General features: G+C 36.2%; 1 protein-coding gene across 2 annotated transcripts in view; it reads left to right on the top strand.

The window, feature by feature from the left end:
• The window catches only part of lsamp (limbic system-associated membrane protein), a 737122-nt gene that overhangs the window by 227592 nt on the left and 492838 nt on the right, over positions 1-16692 (top strand). The window contains exon 1 of one of the 2 annotated variants that reach the window (XM_023351200.1): positions 9657-9902. The exons of the other annotated variant lie outside the window; for it this stretch is intronic. Within the exon in view, the coding sequence (XP_023206968.1) occupies positions 9839-9902 (64 nt within the window). The 5' untranslated portion in view covers positions 9657-9838. Of the gene's footprint in view, positions 1-9656; positions 9903-16692 lie in introns of those variants that run through there. 2 annotated transcript variants of the gene reach the window in all.

Below are 16692 nucleotides of genomic sequence, written 5' to 3'. Positions count from 1 at the left end.
AGTATACACACCACATTAATGATGTAGGAGCATATATTTATTTGACCTTCAGCCAGTTGAATTTGGTCGATAAGTGTGTGTCTGTGTGTGTGTGTGTGTGGGGGGGGGGGGGGGGTGTATTTGATACATCATAGGGAACATTTTTCCAACAAATAGTACAGTGTGAGGATCGACTGTTCCTTATGGGGCCCAAAGCCCAGGCCCCAAAAGAAGAAGTGTGTTTTTTGAGTTGGGTAGTTACTAAAATTAAAGTAAGTCAGTACAAGCTCCTAATATGGGTAAAAATACAAACTTGTGTGTGTGAAAGTGTCACCTGATTGTTCATAGTTATTGGAAGCAGATCAGGGCAATATAGCCTAGACTTTTAAAGACCACTGCAGCTGAAATCAGACAAACGCCAGGAATATCCAGGCTCAAAAGGCCCAGGGAGAGAAACGGGCACCAAACTCCTCAGTCCAATGCAGCAACCTCATGCCTCAGTGCAGCCAGACTGCGAGGTCTGATCAACCCAGTGCTAAGGAGCCTACACCAAACCAGGGGAAGGCACCAGAATCTAGCCAAGTTCTCCTGCCCACAGTGACTGAACAATGCAGCCATTGGCTGCTGGCCAGAAAGCAGTCAAGCTTGGTAGTTTGTTGCAATTATTTTGAGTTGTGCATGGTTGAAGACATTATCAAAATAATGCTAGTTTCAAGATCATAGTTTACTAGATTGAAGAGTAAAGTTGTTAAAACATCAGACCAGATTACACCACAGCAGCAAACCTCTCAAAATCTATAGCCTCACTTGCATCATTCTGACTTAGTAAAACCCTTTAAAAGTCTCTACCTTACCAAACAAATACTCGGTACTTCAAATGAACTATTCCGTTTTGGACTACTCTTTAGCCCATAAATGCATCATGGGCTAAACAGCTGTTAATGTTTAACATTTGTATTATGCACCACACACAAATTGTGCAATGCTTGCAAATGAAAAATCTGATTATATTGGTTTGGATTAAACATTTTGAGAAAATGCTTTGTATTCTCATATGTCTTCTAAACAGTTGACAGCCTGTGACGTTAGTTCAGTCCTCCACTTTACAGCTGATTAACTGTGTGCCAACAATCAGCATGCACTGGCAGAGATGCTCTGTCATCCATCCAGCTCTAAAACAAATCTTTCTCCATGAATGGAATTATTACTGTGACAATGACATTTATAGTCGCTTTAGTGTACAGTTATTTGTGTGCATCTCTGTGAGAGCCATTGTTTTTTCACTAGTTTAACCCCCATGCAGTGCATATGAAATCAACTCTATGTAAAGAAAGTCAACATAGACACTCAGCACTCAGAAAAAGGCATATTTGATACAGAAATAGATGCTATATTATATTACCAAAACACAGAGGCTTAACAAATGAAACATTGAAATTACATAAGTACATAAAATAAATCTGGCATCCTTAGGTTTTCTTTGCAGTAACTGATATGTACTTTTTTACCATTCAATGACCTCACATTAATCTATTTAACTTGTAATTTGCCTAATATCTGATATTCTGCTTATTCTGCCAGTTTGATAAACTTCAAAGAAATTAGAAGATTTTCTTTTTTCACTTAATGACTGAAATTATGTTATCATTCTGGCAGTCAAAATATACCAAAATATAATATTTTCCAAATTCATCAAAATTTCTCACAATAACCAGACTACAACAATATCCCTAATGTATATGAGCAAATTGTAAGCAAAATTTTCTGTAACTCTAGCAGAGAAACAGAAAGTGAAGTCCTGTAACAATAGGAACTCACCTGTACGCTAAAAATATAGAGTGTATTTAGTATCTAAAGTGAGAGATTTAAAATGTCTACCTTGGCAGATACTGATCACATTTTACCATCTCCCATTCATCTTCTCAAAGGAGCCGAGTCTATTTCTTTTGTCAGACAGACAATAAGTCAAAAGACCTGAAAGAAGTGAATAAATGGGAAGAGACATGCATAAAAGATGAGGAAGTTGTTGCAGTGAATTTGAGCAAGTGCTTTGCAGCTAGAGACTAAAAGGTCTTCCTGAATAAACAGTGAGAAAATGGTGGCAACATGATTTGATCTGATAAAGAGATGATAAGAGATTTGGCTTTGAGGAGACTGGAGTGGAAAGAAAGGATATAAACAGATAAAAGTTCAGTTAAGACAGCATTTATGTGTAAAAATATTTTTATGTGGGTCAAGACCTTTTTTCTTATCTGTGGATTTCCACGGTTCATTTATTCATATTTAATACATAACCTGTCATTCTAACTTGATGCCTGTAGTTGTGGCAAAGTACTGACATCTAAAAGTAACTTCTTTTGGAATTGTCTTTCTCCACACAGATATGTTTATATTGTAAACATGTTGACATCTAATTATCCTTCCTGGTCTTTAATATGCTCTAGTTGTCAATTTTATTTTAAACCTGTTCTCTTTTTATTACTTTCCTCATTAACAGGCTGTCCTGTCAATGACTTTCTATTAATATCATGTCTCCAAGAGCTAAAAATTTGTTCTCAGAGTTTTATCTTCTCTTTTCTCTTTAATCTGTTGATTGATCCAAAACTGATATTCAACTGGTGTTTTGGAAAAAATAAAATAAAATCATGCATGTCATCATATACTGTATATATATACAGTATATACTGTATATCTGAAAAACTCACTACAAAAACTTCCTTATTACACAGCCATGGCATTTCAGAGTGATATTGCAGTTTGTTATGCTCAACATCCAGATGTCAACAAAGTTGACCAAAGAAATCTAATTGCAGACCTCTGGATTTCACAAAGTTAACTGAAAAGGATAGCAAAAGTGATAGCTGTGTCCAAAACAGAGTGACAATTTGGCTCCATGTCTTTTTAAGTTTGCTATTAGCCATAATTCTGGGACATCAGTCATACAAATACAGGGCATTTTTTATCACAGCCAATGTGACTTCCTGTGGTTCTTATGGTCCTAAAGGACCTTTAATTGATGGATTGATTGACTGCTTGACTAACTCTGCAAGCTCAAATAAATTATTTGTCAACATAAAACTTGAGTTACCAATACTGATCACATTATCTGTGTGTTGAACCCTTCGTTTAATTTTCTTCAGAGATTTCCGATATCCTCACTTTCCTTCTACTTTGTACCTCACAATGCAGCCAGACAGCCATCTGCTCTTCATCCAATCCCATGCTAACCTTTGATCCTGGGATGGGTTTCTGTCTGCTGAATACTTCACAGACTGCACTTTGGCTGACAGGAGGTCACCATACACAGAACGACATGAAAGCAGGACTCTGTTTCTGGGATCATTATGCATTTCCATTGTTGAGGTAAGGGGCAAATTCATATTCAGTCAGGTGTTTTAGTTCGTACATACAGGTGTTTATGTCTTCTGATCCCTGGCTGTGGCTGAAACAGAGACTGTACTATGAAAGATTTTAATTAATGAGTCCAATATATTTTAACTTTAAAGGTTTTAACTGTGTAGAAAGAGTTAAGTCAAATTAATTTCATTCCATCTCTCATTTTTAGTCAAAGAAGGTGGTCCACTATCATTCTGTTTTAAAATAAATTTACTTTTGGGACAATTAGAAGCTTTACTCTTTTGTGTTAATAAGAATTACACACCGATGAAATAGTTGGAAAATAAATATTTTGTTGTACTTGATGTGAAGTATTATTTGATTCATCGTGATTTGTTACTGCTCAGGTGATCCAGGTGATCCTTGACTCGGGATAAAAGGCCACCTACTTATCTGAAACTGAAAACCTAAAAAAATTGCATGCTTACTCTAGGACATATTCAGAATTTTCACTTATCTCACTTTCTAAAAAGGGGCAGATATGGATTAAAATATTATGTGAACTGAAGGATTGCTTACAAACATAATGACATATAGATTGATATTTTATCTTAAAACATTGTTTAATAGTAATTAAACATTATTTCATCTGATTTTCTGACAAAGGTAAAGATATATTGATATAAAAAAATGCTCACCAATATGGTATATGAAATGCATTTCATTAATTTGTTAATAGTAGATTCTATGAATCTTAATGGCTAGCTGCTGTTAGATATAATGGAGCTTTTTCTATCATATAAAACGCTTTGTCACTGGACAGGATGTAAGCTACTAAAGTTTTACTTATATCTCGTCTGTGCGTGCTGTTGACAAAGAGGCATTTGTCACAAACAAAATAAAGGGCAGTTTATCAGCAGGCCTGGTTTTAATGCCTCAGATAACGTCTTGACCCCAACACCACAAACACGAGCCCAGACAGGATTTCAGAGCTCATAGAATGACCTCACCGCCATACACACACAGATAAAGATTACAATCTGTCAGATGTTGGAGCAACAAAGACACACAGCCTGATCTCACATGGTGTTGTGTTTCTATAAAAACAACAAACATAGCTGGGTGATAATTTAAAATGTTTTTTTTTTTTTTTAGAAATAGGACAAACAATTGACTTGCAGCACTTTAATGCTGCAAGTCACTTAACTAACACTTAAACATGAAACATATTTTCAGGAATTGTGAGCTACTTGGAAGCATTTTATTTAGTTTCAATAAAGAGAAATCTTTCTTACGGTCTTTTCTCAGTTTTTTAATCTGTTTATGCAAAACATATTTTATGAATACGCAGTTAAACACAATGATTTTGCGTAGGCTTTCTCTTTCCAATAGTAGCAATTTATTTAGTAAGAATCACTCTTCTGTTGTGGAGCAGTTTAATTATTTTTCAACAACCTACCACTTGAGCACCTATAATATCCTTCTTCTGCAGTCTCTGTTAATTTTACCTTTCAAATTTAATAGTCGTTTGATTTGAAAAGCTATATCTCTATCATTTTCTATATGTTTAATCTAAAAGGTCTGTGATGTAAAACTCAACATGATCATCACTGATAAGGAAGTTCTTACTGTAATAAGGCCATGTGAGGTATGAAGCAGGGTCAGTTACATGCATTTTGTGTGGTGGTCTTGTTTATGTTTCTTTTGGGATATTTTATTTATTATTCTTGTCCTCATTCTTAAGTGTTAAGAATGGTTCCCGTGTTGACTGGCTGAGAGACTGGAGATGGAAATTAGTTTAATTCTGTTATTAAAGTGTAACATTTTAGCTTAACACTATCCCTACTTAAATAAAGTAGATAATAAGAACACATGCAGTGATGAAAGGGGATGAAGTAGTTAGCACTGCTGAACCCTCAAGAAAGTTCTAACTCTCCAACACAGGATCTTTCTGCATGAATTTAGTATGTTATCACATTGCATGTGTGGGTTCTCCGCTGTTAAGCCCGGTTTTCCTATGACAGTATTGCAGGTTGGGATAATTGGCTTTTCTAAATTGCCCTCAGGGATGAATGTGTGCTTGCATGGTTATTTGTCCAGTTTGTTTCAGTGTAACTGTGTCTATCTGGTGACTTACCCAAGATTTCACATGAATCTTGTTCAATCATGGCTTAAGTTAGGCTATGATTGACAAGTAATAATCAGATATAGAAAATAATGCATTACTGGAGACTCCAATATATTATTGACACTAAGTATTAGTGTCCTTTGCATTATTTTCTGCTGGATAGTGATTTTTTATTGATGGATATTGTAAAGATTTAAGAAGAAAATGTGATTGAATAGAAAAGATTGGATCTGACAGTAAGATGCAAACCAAATAGCAAGTCATCAACAATGGAGCTGTTAACTTAAGTTTTGAGAAAAGGTAAAGCAATTAACATATTTTATGTTTAAGTGCTGACTGAAGTTATTGGAAAGCATATATTATTTCTGCCACCAAACAAAAGTTTTTATTGTGTTTATTGCCTACAGTTTTGGTGTGTTGATTTTTATTTTCTCTCTCCTGTCAGAGATTTTGTTGATATCTGGTATTTTGCACCTTAAGCACCTGGTCACACTGTGGACTGAATTAAACTTTAATTAGACTCGTACTGGGAACATAAACAACACAGATGATTGCTCTGCCCAACCTTTTCCCTGAGACTCCCCCTCATCACTGTGCCCGAGTGTGGATAAGGTCTGCTGCTGTGATCAAATAAGGTAATGCCAACTGTGTTGGTCTCTTGGTCATGCTGCCATGGGAGGTTTTAGAAGGGCTGTGTTTCAAGAAAAAGATACAGTATATTGATGAGATGTTTGAGGAAACATTTTAGTAGACGAAGGAAATATTTTTCACTGTTTGCTGTCAATTACATTGTGTTTTTGTCAGATATAACACGATTGAGTTTTTACAGGGTTTCCATTGCAAATATATTTGTAAACATACAGCAAGTTTGATTTTTTAGTTTTATTTTTTTTGCTTTCACACCAGCTTATTTATGTAATTCCACAGTTTGAATAAAGGCATTTTCCACATTTTCCCTTTTCTGCATATTTGCCTGTGTCTACGTGCCATTAAATATTAAGCTGAGTCATTTTTTACATTAACTGAAATAGATTACTTAGATCCATGAATTTTGTTTTATTGTTTGGCAGTAACCTTTGAAGTTATGTCGTTAAAAAGCTTCACAGATGCACATTCTCTTTGCCAGAGGGTATTCATCTGCTTGGCAAACAATTTCCGCCATTTCCCCAACTGACTGCCATTAATAGCCTTTAGTTGTGGCCAAGGACAGGCAGCAGCCAGTCACAGCAGGAGATCTCAGACTGCAAACGGTGGGGCAAAGAGGTGTAATCTGTCCCAAAGGTGATGCAGGACTCACATAGTGGCTTTAAAATGACAGTCTGATTTATGAATTGCTCTGAAGCATAATCATTCACTACTTAGAATTTCTAATTTTTCTACTGCTTTATGACCACAATTGTAGTAGTTAATGCATTGATAAATTAAAAAAAGGTTAATCAATTACACATTTAATAATTTTTATATCAATAAATACATTTACTTATTTATTGATACTGTTAGGTATTTGTTCTGATGCATTTTTAAGGTTAAGCCTTAAGAATCGGCTTTACTTTCAAGAAGTCACGTTGATTTGATATTTGAAAGTAATCACCTTTAACTAACTTCCTAGCTGTAAGCTCATCTGCCTTGTGTCAAATGTACAGTTAAGAATGTGCCATTACAGCACTTGACAAAAATGATATATTCAGGGTCATAATTAAACTTTGTTGCTGCCCGATGGCCATTTGTGGCCTTTGAACTGATTTTATTAAACATTCTTAATAAATGATTGCCTAATCATTTTTGTTTTATTTTCAGACATTTTCATTAAAACTACAGCACTACTTCATGTCATTATATTTGTGTGCTTACATCCTACTGTGCAGATGTTGCGGTGCTCGCTGCACATCAGTAAAGAGCAGAGTGATCCTCTGAGATGACTTTTTCACATTCTTTTGCTCTGTTCCACTACGATTTGTTGTGGGATTTTTTGCCAGTTGTGAATGCTTTAAAACTGGTCATTTAAAATAACACAAATCTGTGGTCAGTTCTTTTGTGGAAGCTTTGATTGGTTTGCTTGTTAACCGTTTTAGTAAAATACTGTTTGTTCAATGTTTTTTTAATTAGCTTGATGCAACAATCCTGAAAAAGTTGGTCTGAAATTGAAGTTTTATTTTCTTAAAATAGTATAGATGGTGTTAAAGTTTTCCTCTAAATACACCGTGGATACAGAAAAGTCCAGCATATTTGGCAAAAGGATGTTTTTGTGGACAACCCATTCAGGGTAATGCATTTTGCGGTCTGAACTGACCCTTTGAGCTCTGATTTGTATTCACAACCCTGCCACATCTGAAGCATCTTTGAAGCCTCTCTGTGTTTCAAAGTTAGGTTGTGTCACCATTGCATCACTTTAGCGGCAGCTGTGACTGATAGTACTATGGTTTGTTCTGCAACATCTGATTGTAGGACCTCATGTGCTTTGGTCACCTTGGTTTCTTTTAATGTCTGTGATCACTCAAAAATTATTTTTCTGTTGTTTTCTATTAAAAAGCATGTAAGCAGCTGTGATGTTTAAAATTTGTTGTATGTAATTATTTGGAGTTTACACGTCCAATGTAAGTTTTGTTGGTTCAATCTGTTCGTAACTATTATTAGTAGACTTGAGACTTACCAGATCCAAGCTAATCGTTATCAGAACTCACACTGTCAAAATAAGAGAGTTCCCAGACCCTGTTCCGGTAGGGTCTGTCTCAAATTAAGCCCTGACGTAAAGCAATTAGTAGAATTATGTGTGAGAACAACTTCTGCAATTAGCAGGAAACAAATTTGTGGTCAAACTAAATAAATTGGTGCATGAAAAATGAAGCCAGGAAAAAATATTCCTCTGTCACTTCTTTTCTAATTTTCTTTTCTCTTCGTTTTCAGCTGTAAATTTGCTCATTCTCTCCAAATGTGTGCGATAATTTATGTTAGTAACAAGGTTTTGAGAGCAGAGTGGCTCTGAAATGCTTGAACCAGTTCTGAACCAGGAAGGAATGTTTTGCTCTGCTGTCAGCAGGCTCTATTGGAGCCAAGTCTGACAAACCCTCAGAGTTTGAAAAGAAGCTCTCAGAGGTTTTTTCCTGCTCACTGGAAACTGAGGCATTGCTCAGCTTAATTAGCACAAAACAGTCATAAATCAAATGATCTCAGAAGAGATAAAGTAGGCATTCTGAGGATGTGGTGTGATGGTAACCACTGGGATAGAGCCACTAGAAATACACAAAGGAACTCTTCTGTTTTTTGGGGGGTTTTTTTACATTTTTTTTTCAGGACAGAGACCAGCAGTAGAGAAAAGCAGAAAATGGAGCTCTGGGAGTCATTAGCAGCAGACTTTAAAATATCAGTGACTTTGGTTGAAGTTTTGCACCATTTCATTGTTCTACATTGTATGTATACTGATGCTTGACTAGGAGCATTTTTTAAAATGATAAACGATTCTTCAGTCTAATTCATCTGTTTGTTGCTGCTATCTAAGTAAGTAATTTACATTGCCTAAAACAATATACCTACATCAAATTTGTATATTGTCTAAATGAGACCAAGCTCTTTTAGCACCTAAACACAACTACTTAGTGAATGTTCTATACTGCTGTTAAATCCAGTCATTGTATTTATACAGTTTATATAACAATATTTTGCAAACTTTTATTTTATGGTTTAGTTCCTCCACAGCAAAGTTATTTGTGTTTCCTGCCACATAATGTTTTCAGATGACTCTAGAACGCTAAGAAGGACGTCATATCTTTGATATGGTATTCACTTATAAAACTGTAAACATTATATCTTCTCTGTGAAAGTAACATTTCAGGGTTATTTATTACCTGTCTGATAAAGACCCTAACAGAGAACGCCACAAGTTAGAATGTGTCTTTTATTTCAGAAAGATGCAGACCATTTTTTCCCTCCTCTGGGCAGTTTCTGGTCTGATGGTACCCTTCATCAACAGCTGGACTATGAGAATTTTTTGCTCACCCGGAATTGTTTCCCTTTATTATGGCCACAATTCAGTTTGACTGAATTAACCTAAATTAAAAATGTTGATCTCTTAATTGTATATTTACAATCGCGATCATGTAGCTGTCACGATGGTACCATTTCACTTCAAATGCAAATCTGGAAAAGAGGGAATCCCCTCCCCTCCCCCCACAAACACGCCAAGACGGTCGTTGTGTCGGTGCGCTCTTCAGCAGGGGTCGCTACTCCGCGTGAAAGCAGCAGTCAAAGCAGTGATCGGCTTTCATCAGCTCTCCTTTAGATTGGATTCCTTCCTCCGTTTGGCTTCACCTGCAGCGCTCTCTGTTCTGGAAACTTACAGCTGGAGACGGAGCTTCGTCTGGAAGAGCGCGGAGCAACTGCGCCTGAGAACCGGATACCATGCGTTACTTCTGGATACCCACGGCTTGGATCACCGGGATCGCTTTCCTCTTTGGATTTCAAGGCAAGGGATCGTTTCCTTATTTTCTCTTTAAACGATGCGATGGGTGAGAGTTTTATTTTTCGCCCCGTTTGAAAGAAATGTGGAAATAAGTTTGGAAGAAAAAAAACGCATACAGTGGATGTTTGAATGTGTCTCTCTGTCTGACGCTGACTGGAGCTCTGAAAGTAGGTATATGGACTTTGTGTCTTCCCTGAAAACACCTGACAAGGCAGAGAAGTGAAGCCCCAGACTTCACCCTCTGTAACAGAAGTGCTGTGTTCGGTCTGAATGAAGTTGCTGATGATTGTAGAAGATGAGCTGACAGCAGTCTCTGTGTACAGTAGCAGTGTGTGACATAGAGGAGAGCAGCACTGCAGGCTGATGGTGCAGCTGACTGCTTCAGCTAGAGTTGGAGAGTTAAAAGATGGGATGATGGCTCCAACTTTAGACTTAAACTATGGAAATAAAGATCTAGATTTGTTTGAAACTCTTAACTCCGCTTTTCCACCTTTTTAAATCACATATTCAAGTATGCCAGACCACTTTGATCCACAGGATTCACTTTGGCACAGTTCTCATGTTGACAGGTAGCCCATAAATGTTCCAGGTGGATGTGATTCACGAGGCTGTTTGGAGATGGCAAATAAGTGCCACAGGAAATAAACTTATGTTATCCAGGGAAACCTGGACAACTGTGGAGATAGGAAATGGGATTTCATGATATAATTTCTCCTGCCTACCTTTGTGATTATATATCAACAGAGTATTAGCATTTTTATTGACTTTAAGGGAGGAAATTGACTCTGAAACAATCAAATATCACTCTGTGATTGTTTGATACGACATGCTCATTTTCAGCTGAAGAGTTTGGAAACACTGTTGAATGCTTGAAGCTGAAGCAAGAAGTGAGCACGACAAGCATTTCTCTTTATGTTTAAATCAAGACATGCTGAGGTTTCAGATAGAAGTGTTGCTCATAAGGACAGGGGCAGACCTTCACATCTGACTGATGCACTGTTTAAAGTAGTGGCTAATTTAGGTTATAGTCCTTGTACTAATTTTCCACAAAACTTTGTTTAAAAATATTGGAGCGGTAAGGAAAGTCAGTGACATTAACCCCCACTGTTCCTTACAATGTGTTGTTGTGCACTTATGCATTCAATGCTATCTTTATATTCCTACTGTTTTCTTGCGGTATTCAGGAAATCCTCAGAGATGTTGCATTTCATGGATTAACACTCTTCTACCCCATAACTCAAAAAAGCTACGCTACATTTAAAAAAATTGGACAGATTATTTGTTATTGTGCAGAGACATCCTCATGTGACAAGACTGAAAACCAAGGTGCCAATTAAATTCACCTTTTATATTTAAATGTATTTTTAAGTCCATTTGTTTAAAACTCAGGTAGAAGAAACTAAATGGTCAGAGGTAAATAATTCATACTTAAAAGTTCTATCACTACCTATCCTATGTCAATGGTTAGTTGGCTTTTGTTTTAGCCTTTCTCTCTCATTAGTTCACATACAAATCCCACCTCTCACTTCTCTCTACTGAGTTGTGAAAATTTGATTGACCCTACCTTACTTTTTTTTTTTTTTGCTTTACTTTATCACTGCATTTATCTATTTTTCAGAATCCTCAATTGACTTTTCTTTTCCAAACAACTAGCGATAAATCTAGCAACTCTTTTTCTGTGTTGTTGGAGACTTTTATGGTGACAGCACTCTCCATCTCCACAGCGAGCAGAGAGAGCAGCCGTTAGCTTCTCCTGCTTCCTCAACACTACAGGCAGTCTCACACAGAAATCTGTTCGACACCATACCTTCACCAATAGTCAAAGCAGAGGAGGCCCATTCTAAGCAGTGTCCACATTGCAAATGCATCGCAAATTTGTAAAACTGAGTAATGATTTTGATCGGTGCTTGCCAGTCGTGATTAAACACGACTTAGCACTGGGTGGGCAAAGGGAGAAAGAGGTGGGAAGGGAGGGAGCGTTGTGCTTTTGTGCCAGAAGTGATGAAGTTGTACCAAGCTGTACTGCTGCAACCAATAGGAAAATTGCTTAAGATTTTCCTATTGGTTCCTCTTTAACCATAGAGGGCAATAATGAGAAGGTTTTAAGCAAAACTAAAAAGTAAAGGAATTCCACAAAAATGTCGAAATTCATGCTGAAACATAAAGCTAGAATCATAAGTAACTTTTAAAGACAGTGTCAGCAAAAAAAGTTGATTTGGGTTGAGTTTCACTAATCTTTTGCTAGACATTAGTGGGTACATTAATTTTTTAAAGTAGCAAAACTTGTTCAATCAAGCATTGGTCACATTTGTAATAAAAATAAATAAGTAAAACAAAACAAAGCTGAAACTCTCAATTTTCTCTTGAAAGCTTGAATTCCCATGTAATTTTACCCATTGTTATAAACATCAAGACTGAGGTTGTGAGGAAAGCTTGTTTAAAAAGGTTTAAACAAGCTTTAAAAAAGCTTTAAACAACCATGTGCTGTGTAGTCACAATGTAGAAGAAGCATGGATTTGAGTTCTACTAAAATTCATTTTATATTATAGTATATTAGTTAATAATTTAACCTTTTCAAATATACTACAATTTTTCAGCTGAATGTCTCATGTTTCAAAAAATGCTTATTGTGTGAATAGACTGGTACAAAGAAGTCCTTCCTCCACAGAAAGATAATCTTCTTTCAGTAATACAACTCATTAAATAGACATTTTCATCTCTTATCCTTCCCCTAGATATAGTTTAAAACATTGTCTCTTCCTTCTTGGCGCACTGGTCTGTCATCAGTTATTCTGCTCAGTGTTCTGATGATCCATGCTTGTTTTTGGACTGTTTTTAAGAGTACCTGCTGCCTCTTATTTACATGAAAACGTCCTATTCACAGTAACAAATTCTAGCTATCTGTTCTTTAGTCTAGAAGATTGATACTGTACAAATATTAAATGTATAATGTTTAGTTCTTAATGGCTGCTTTCTGAATACCATCTGGTCATCCCTTCTGTGATTAAATATAATAATATTTTGTACTTTTAGCCGTGCCTTCTGAATCAAGTATGTATCTCTTCCCACTGCCAACTGGAACATCTGGAGTATTTGTGTTTTTTTTAAAACAGTGTTTACTCTTGATTTATTTAGTCAATGACTTCATCAGAACGTATTTTTCAATGCTGACTTGGCTGCCTTTGATGATACATCTTTATGGGTTGCCAACTATGTCTTCATCCTTTCTTTTGTACTTGAGAGTTCAAAACATCAAAGGTGAGACAATGTTATAGGATTACAGGATTACCACTATTTGCTTTGCTTGAATGTTCCCTTCAAGTCCATGTACAGAGCTGGTATTAATCCTACATTCAAACATGTAATCCATTTTAAAATAATAAATAAATGTTTAATACGCTGTCTCTCCGGGTTATTCACATTGTAGTAAACTTGTTCAAATGAAGAGTATTTTGGGTAGACTTTGTGTTTCAATGTCTTACAACTGGGATTTGAGACAAACAGTACAATATTAATAAGTGCAATAAAAAGTGAATTAATAATAATAAAAACAAATTAGACAAGAGATTGGTGTTTAAATTGTTCCAGATTCTGAGATTTTATAGTGATCATCAAATCCAGATACAGGAATTAGTTTAAAATGGAGTCCTGATATTTATGAGCTACAAAAAATATATTAAATTTGAAGTGCTCTGCCATATAATTATGGGGAGAGGACAGAGATTTTATCACTGCTCAGTCTGGATAAAGATGACAATAGTTGAGGACATGTCTCTGGAGAAAAACTTTCGACTACGGTTTTAGGAGCAAAGTTAAAGTTCTTTACAGTCTACTGTGTAGAATGAGACAGGAGATGGAGAAAATGGTTGCTGCCTGTAAGCAGAGACATCACAGACAGTGTCACAGATGACTAAAAATGGCTGTATGTCTGCTGTGGCATGGTGTGTGCCAGTTAAGATTTCTTTTAGAGCCCTCAGACATTCCCGCTTACCAGATTGATGCTGTCAGGCAACCTTGTGATGCCTGCTGTGAAACACACACACACAGATTTTAGCATGAGACAGATGAGAAGTGAAAGCATTACTGTGGAGATTTCAGGAGGCTTCTACTACAAATATACTGAAATTATGAAATTGTGGATTTTTTTCATTAATTTCAAATTCTTGCTTACCCTCGTAAGATAAAACTGAACTTGAATGAATGGTAAAATTTCTCAGAGCCTCAACTTACACAGTCTATTAGCCCTTTCACTTAGGATTTTTCTGTTTTAAGAAGTCAGTTTTTGCAGATTACAGTTAGGGGAGATTTTCATTGTTCAACCCTATCTTAATATACTGACACAAACACATCAATGCTATGAAGGGACATTAAAATGTGCATTAAAAATACACATTTTAGTGTTTTTAAAATTGGACATTTCAACACTTGATTACTGATTAATCAGACCAGACTTGACAGTTTATGCACTTCTCATGGACCGAGTTCAATCAGGTTCTTGGATTTGTGTGCTGAAACTAACTTTTCAAATCTCATCAGGTATTTATTTCATATTTGAATTCTGGCCAGGCAATTGTGATGCCCACTAAAATATCTAGTGCTTTTGGGTTACAAAGTCTCTTGAGGCATCCTTCTGAAGTGTGCTGTAATAAAGAATTCTGTTTAGAGAGTTGATCATTTATAAACTGCAGTTACATTTGAAAACAGGAGTTTGGGATGAATTCTGATAATCACATTTAACTTTAGAGTGGTTTTCTTTACCTACTTAAATTGCTGTTATATTACTTGTTCATGGCAAACACAGGAACAAGTTAGAATTGGCAGCAAATTTTGTTTTGACATTATACATAATTTAACAAATACACATGTTTAAAATAATAGCCAGTTTAATATTAGACTAGCAAAACATAAATAAAGACTGGGCCAAAAATCCAGAGAAGCCCCAACTAAAAGCACATTTCTTTAAATAGAGAAACTTCACAAGCAAGTGGCAGCTTGTAAAGTTTACAAAAACCTGAAAGCGATGAATGAAAGTCACAGGAGAACTGTTCACCAAGCTGAACACATAGCTTAGAGCTAATTAGTCAGGGAGAATTAACAAACTGACAGTAATTAAAAAAGAGCAAACTTAAGATGATTTGCTCTGGGGCTTCTGATAGAAATAACATTTCTTTAAGATCCAGCATAAATGTTAACTGGCTAGGAGAGCAATTAATGGGGAACTACTTAAGCCTTTGTAACTCTGATCACTATTACTACTGAAATAATAACAAACATAATATCACACGCATATGCTCATCTGATATACTGAACAAAATAGATCTCTCAATTTATCTCTGTTTAAAGCTGAACATAAAAAAAGATATACTGTATTTTGGGAGATGTTTAGACATGAGTTTTCTTTGTCTTGGCTTGAACTGGAAGCAGGTAATTAGTTTTGTCTCGTTAATTTCTCTAACACATAACAGATTCAGTATTGATCAGTTTGTGTTTCATGACAGCCAGTTTATGTTTTTAAGGATTAAAAATAGGGCTGTGGCGATTCAGCGAATGATTTGTGTAAGTTGATTATTAAAATTCCTTGAGGTAAATTTAGCTCCATGTGTAACAGGCTGGACAATTTTGTTGTGCAACGCTCTCTTTTCTCCCAATGAGTTGTTGACAAATGCCAAATTCTATTATTATAATATAGGGTGACCAAACGTCCTTTTTCCCTGGACTTGTCCAGTTTTCACATTTTGGACAAGGCATCCGGTGCAATTGCATTGATTGATATTGTCAGAGTTTTTGTAGTTTTTAAGGGGGACCAATAGGCTTCTTTAAATTGACTGGTGCAATGCATCGAATACAACAGTCTTTCTCCCAGAGCTGCTACCTAGTGGGTGACTCGGAGCAAACAGCGGTGAAGTGTGTGGTGGGTGTATGTTTACAGGTGAAGCAGAGACATGTGCAGATAGATGGACATAGCAGTAGCTGATGCTTAGCGCTGGCATAGCACACAGAATCAGAAAATAAATTTCATATCACAGTCTGGTCATTGTTTCTCGGAGTCGTCTGAGTAACAAAGGACTGTTGTCCAGCATGTAAGCTGCCAGTGATACTGAAACAGAGCGATGGCAGCCTCTCTGCCATTTCTCTATGTGTCATCGGCATTATCAAATGCCATAAACATTTATGGCATTTGATAATGCCACATTATTAAGGACATAAACATTTGATAATGTTATGTCCTTAAATCTCAAAGAAATTCCTGCAGACAACTAATTCTTGTGATGTGCAAAGATCCCCCAAGATCTTTTGATATCAGGTTATTTTGTTTTCTGTTATAAAATGAGCTGTAGCAATGCAACAGAAGTAGGATATCTATATACTAGCAAATGGCTTTTGTATTTAATTAAGTTGTTTATTTGAACATCAGATAAGTGTTGTCATGGTCTGACCAAAATGAGTTTTTCTAAGAGAACATGCTGTGATTCATTGATATATTATTAGATTCAGTTAATGTAAACACAAACTGCAAGGTTCTGGTTTGGATTGCTTTGTTTATGAGTCTACCATCTGTTTCAGCATATCGATCAAAAGCACCTGCAGGGGGGCTTTGTGGCATTTTGCCAGGCACAGCTCTGTAGGAATGGGTTTGTGTGTAATTTCAACACCCACTGGTACACCGAACTTCATTTAGCTTCCTCTTTACTCAGCCATGCTTTCTCTCTCCATTAAAATCTGTTTCTTAGTATTATCTATTAAACTCGAATTGGCAACTCTGTTTATGAATCTCTTCTTCAGGATATGCATA

This window comes from Xiphophorus maculatus, chromosome 18 (assembly GCF_002775205.1).
Source record: "Xiphophorus maculatus strain JP 163 A chromosome 18, X_maculatus-5.0-male, whole genome shotgun sequence".
NCBI classification, from domain to species: Eukaryota; Metazoa; Chordata; class Actinopteri; order Cyprinodontiformes; family Poeciliidae; genus Xiphophorus; species Xiphophorus maculatus.
The sequence above is the reverse complement of the archived record's forward strand: the minus strand, read 5'-3'. Positions and strand labels throughout refer to the sequence as shown.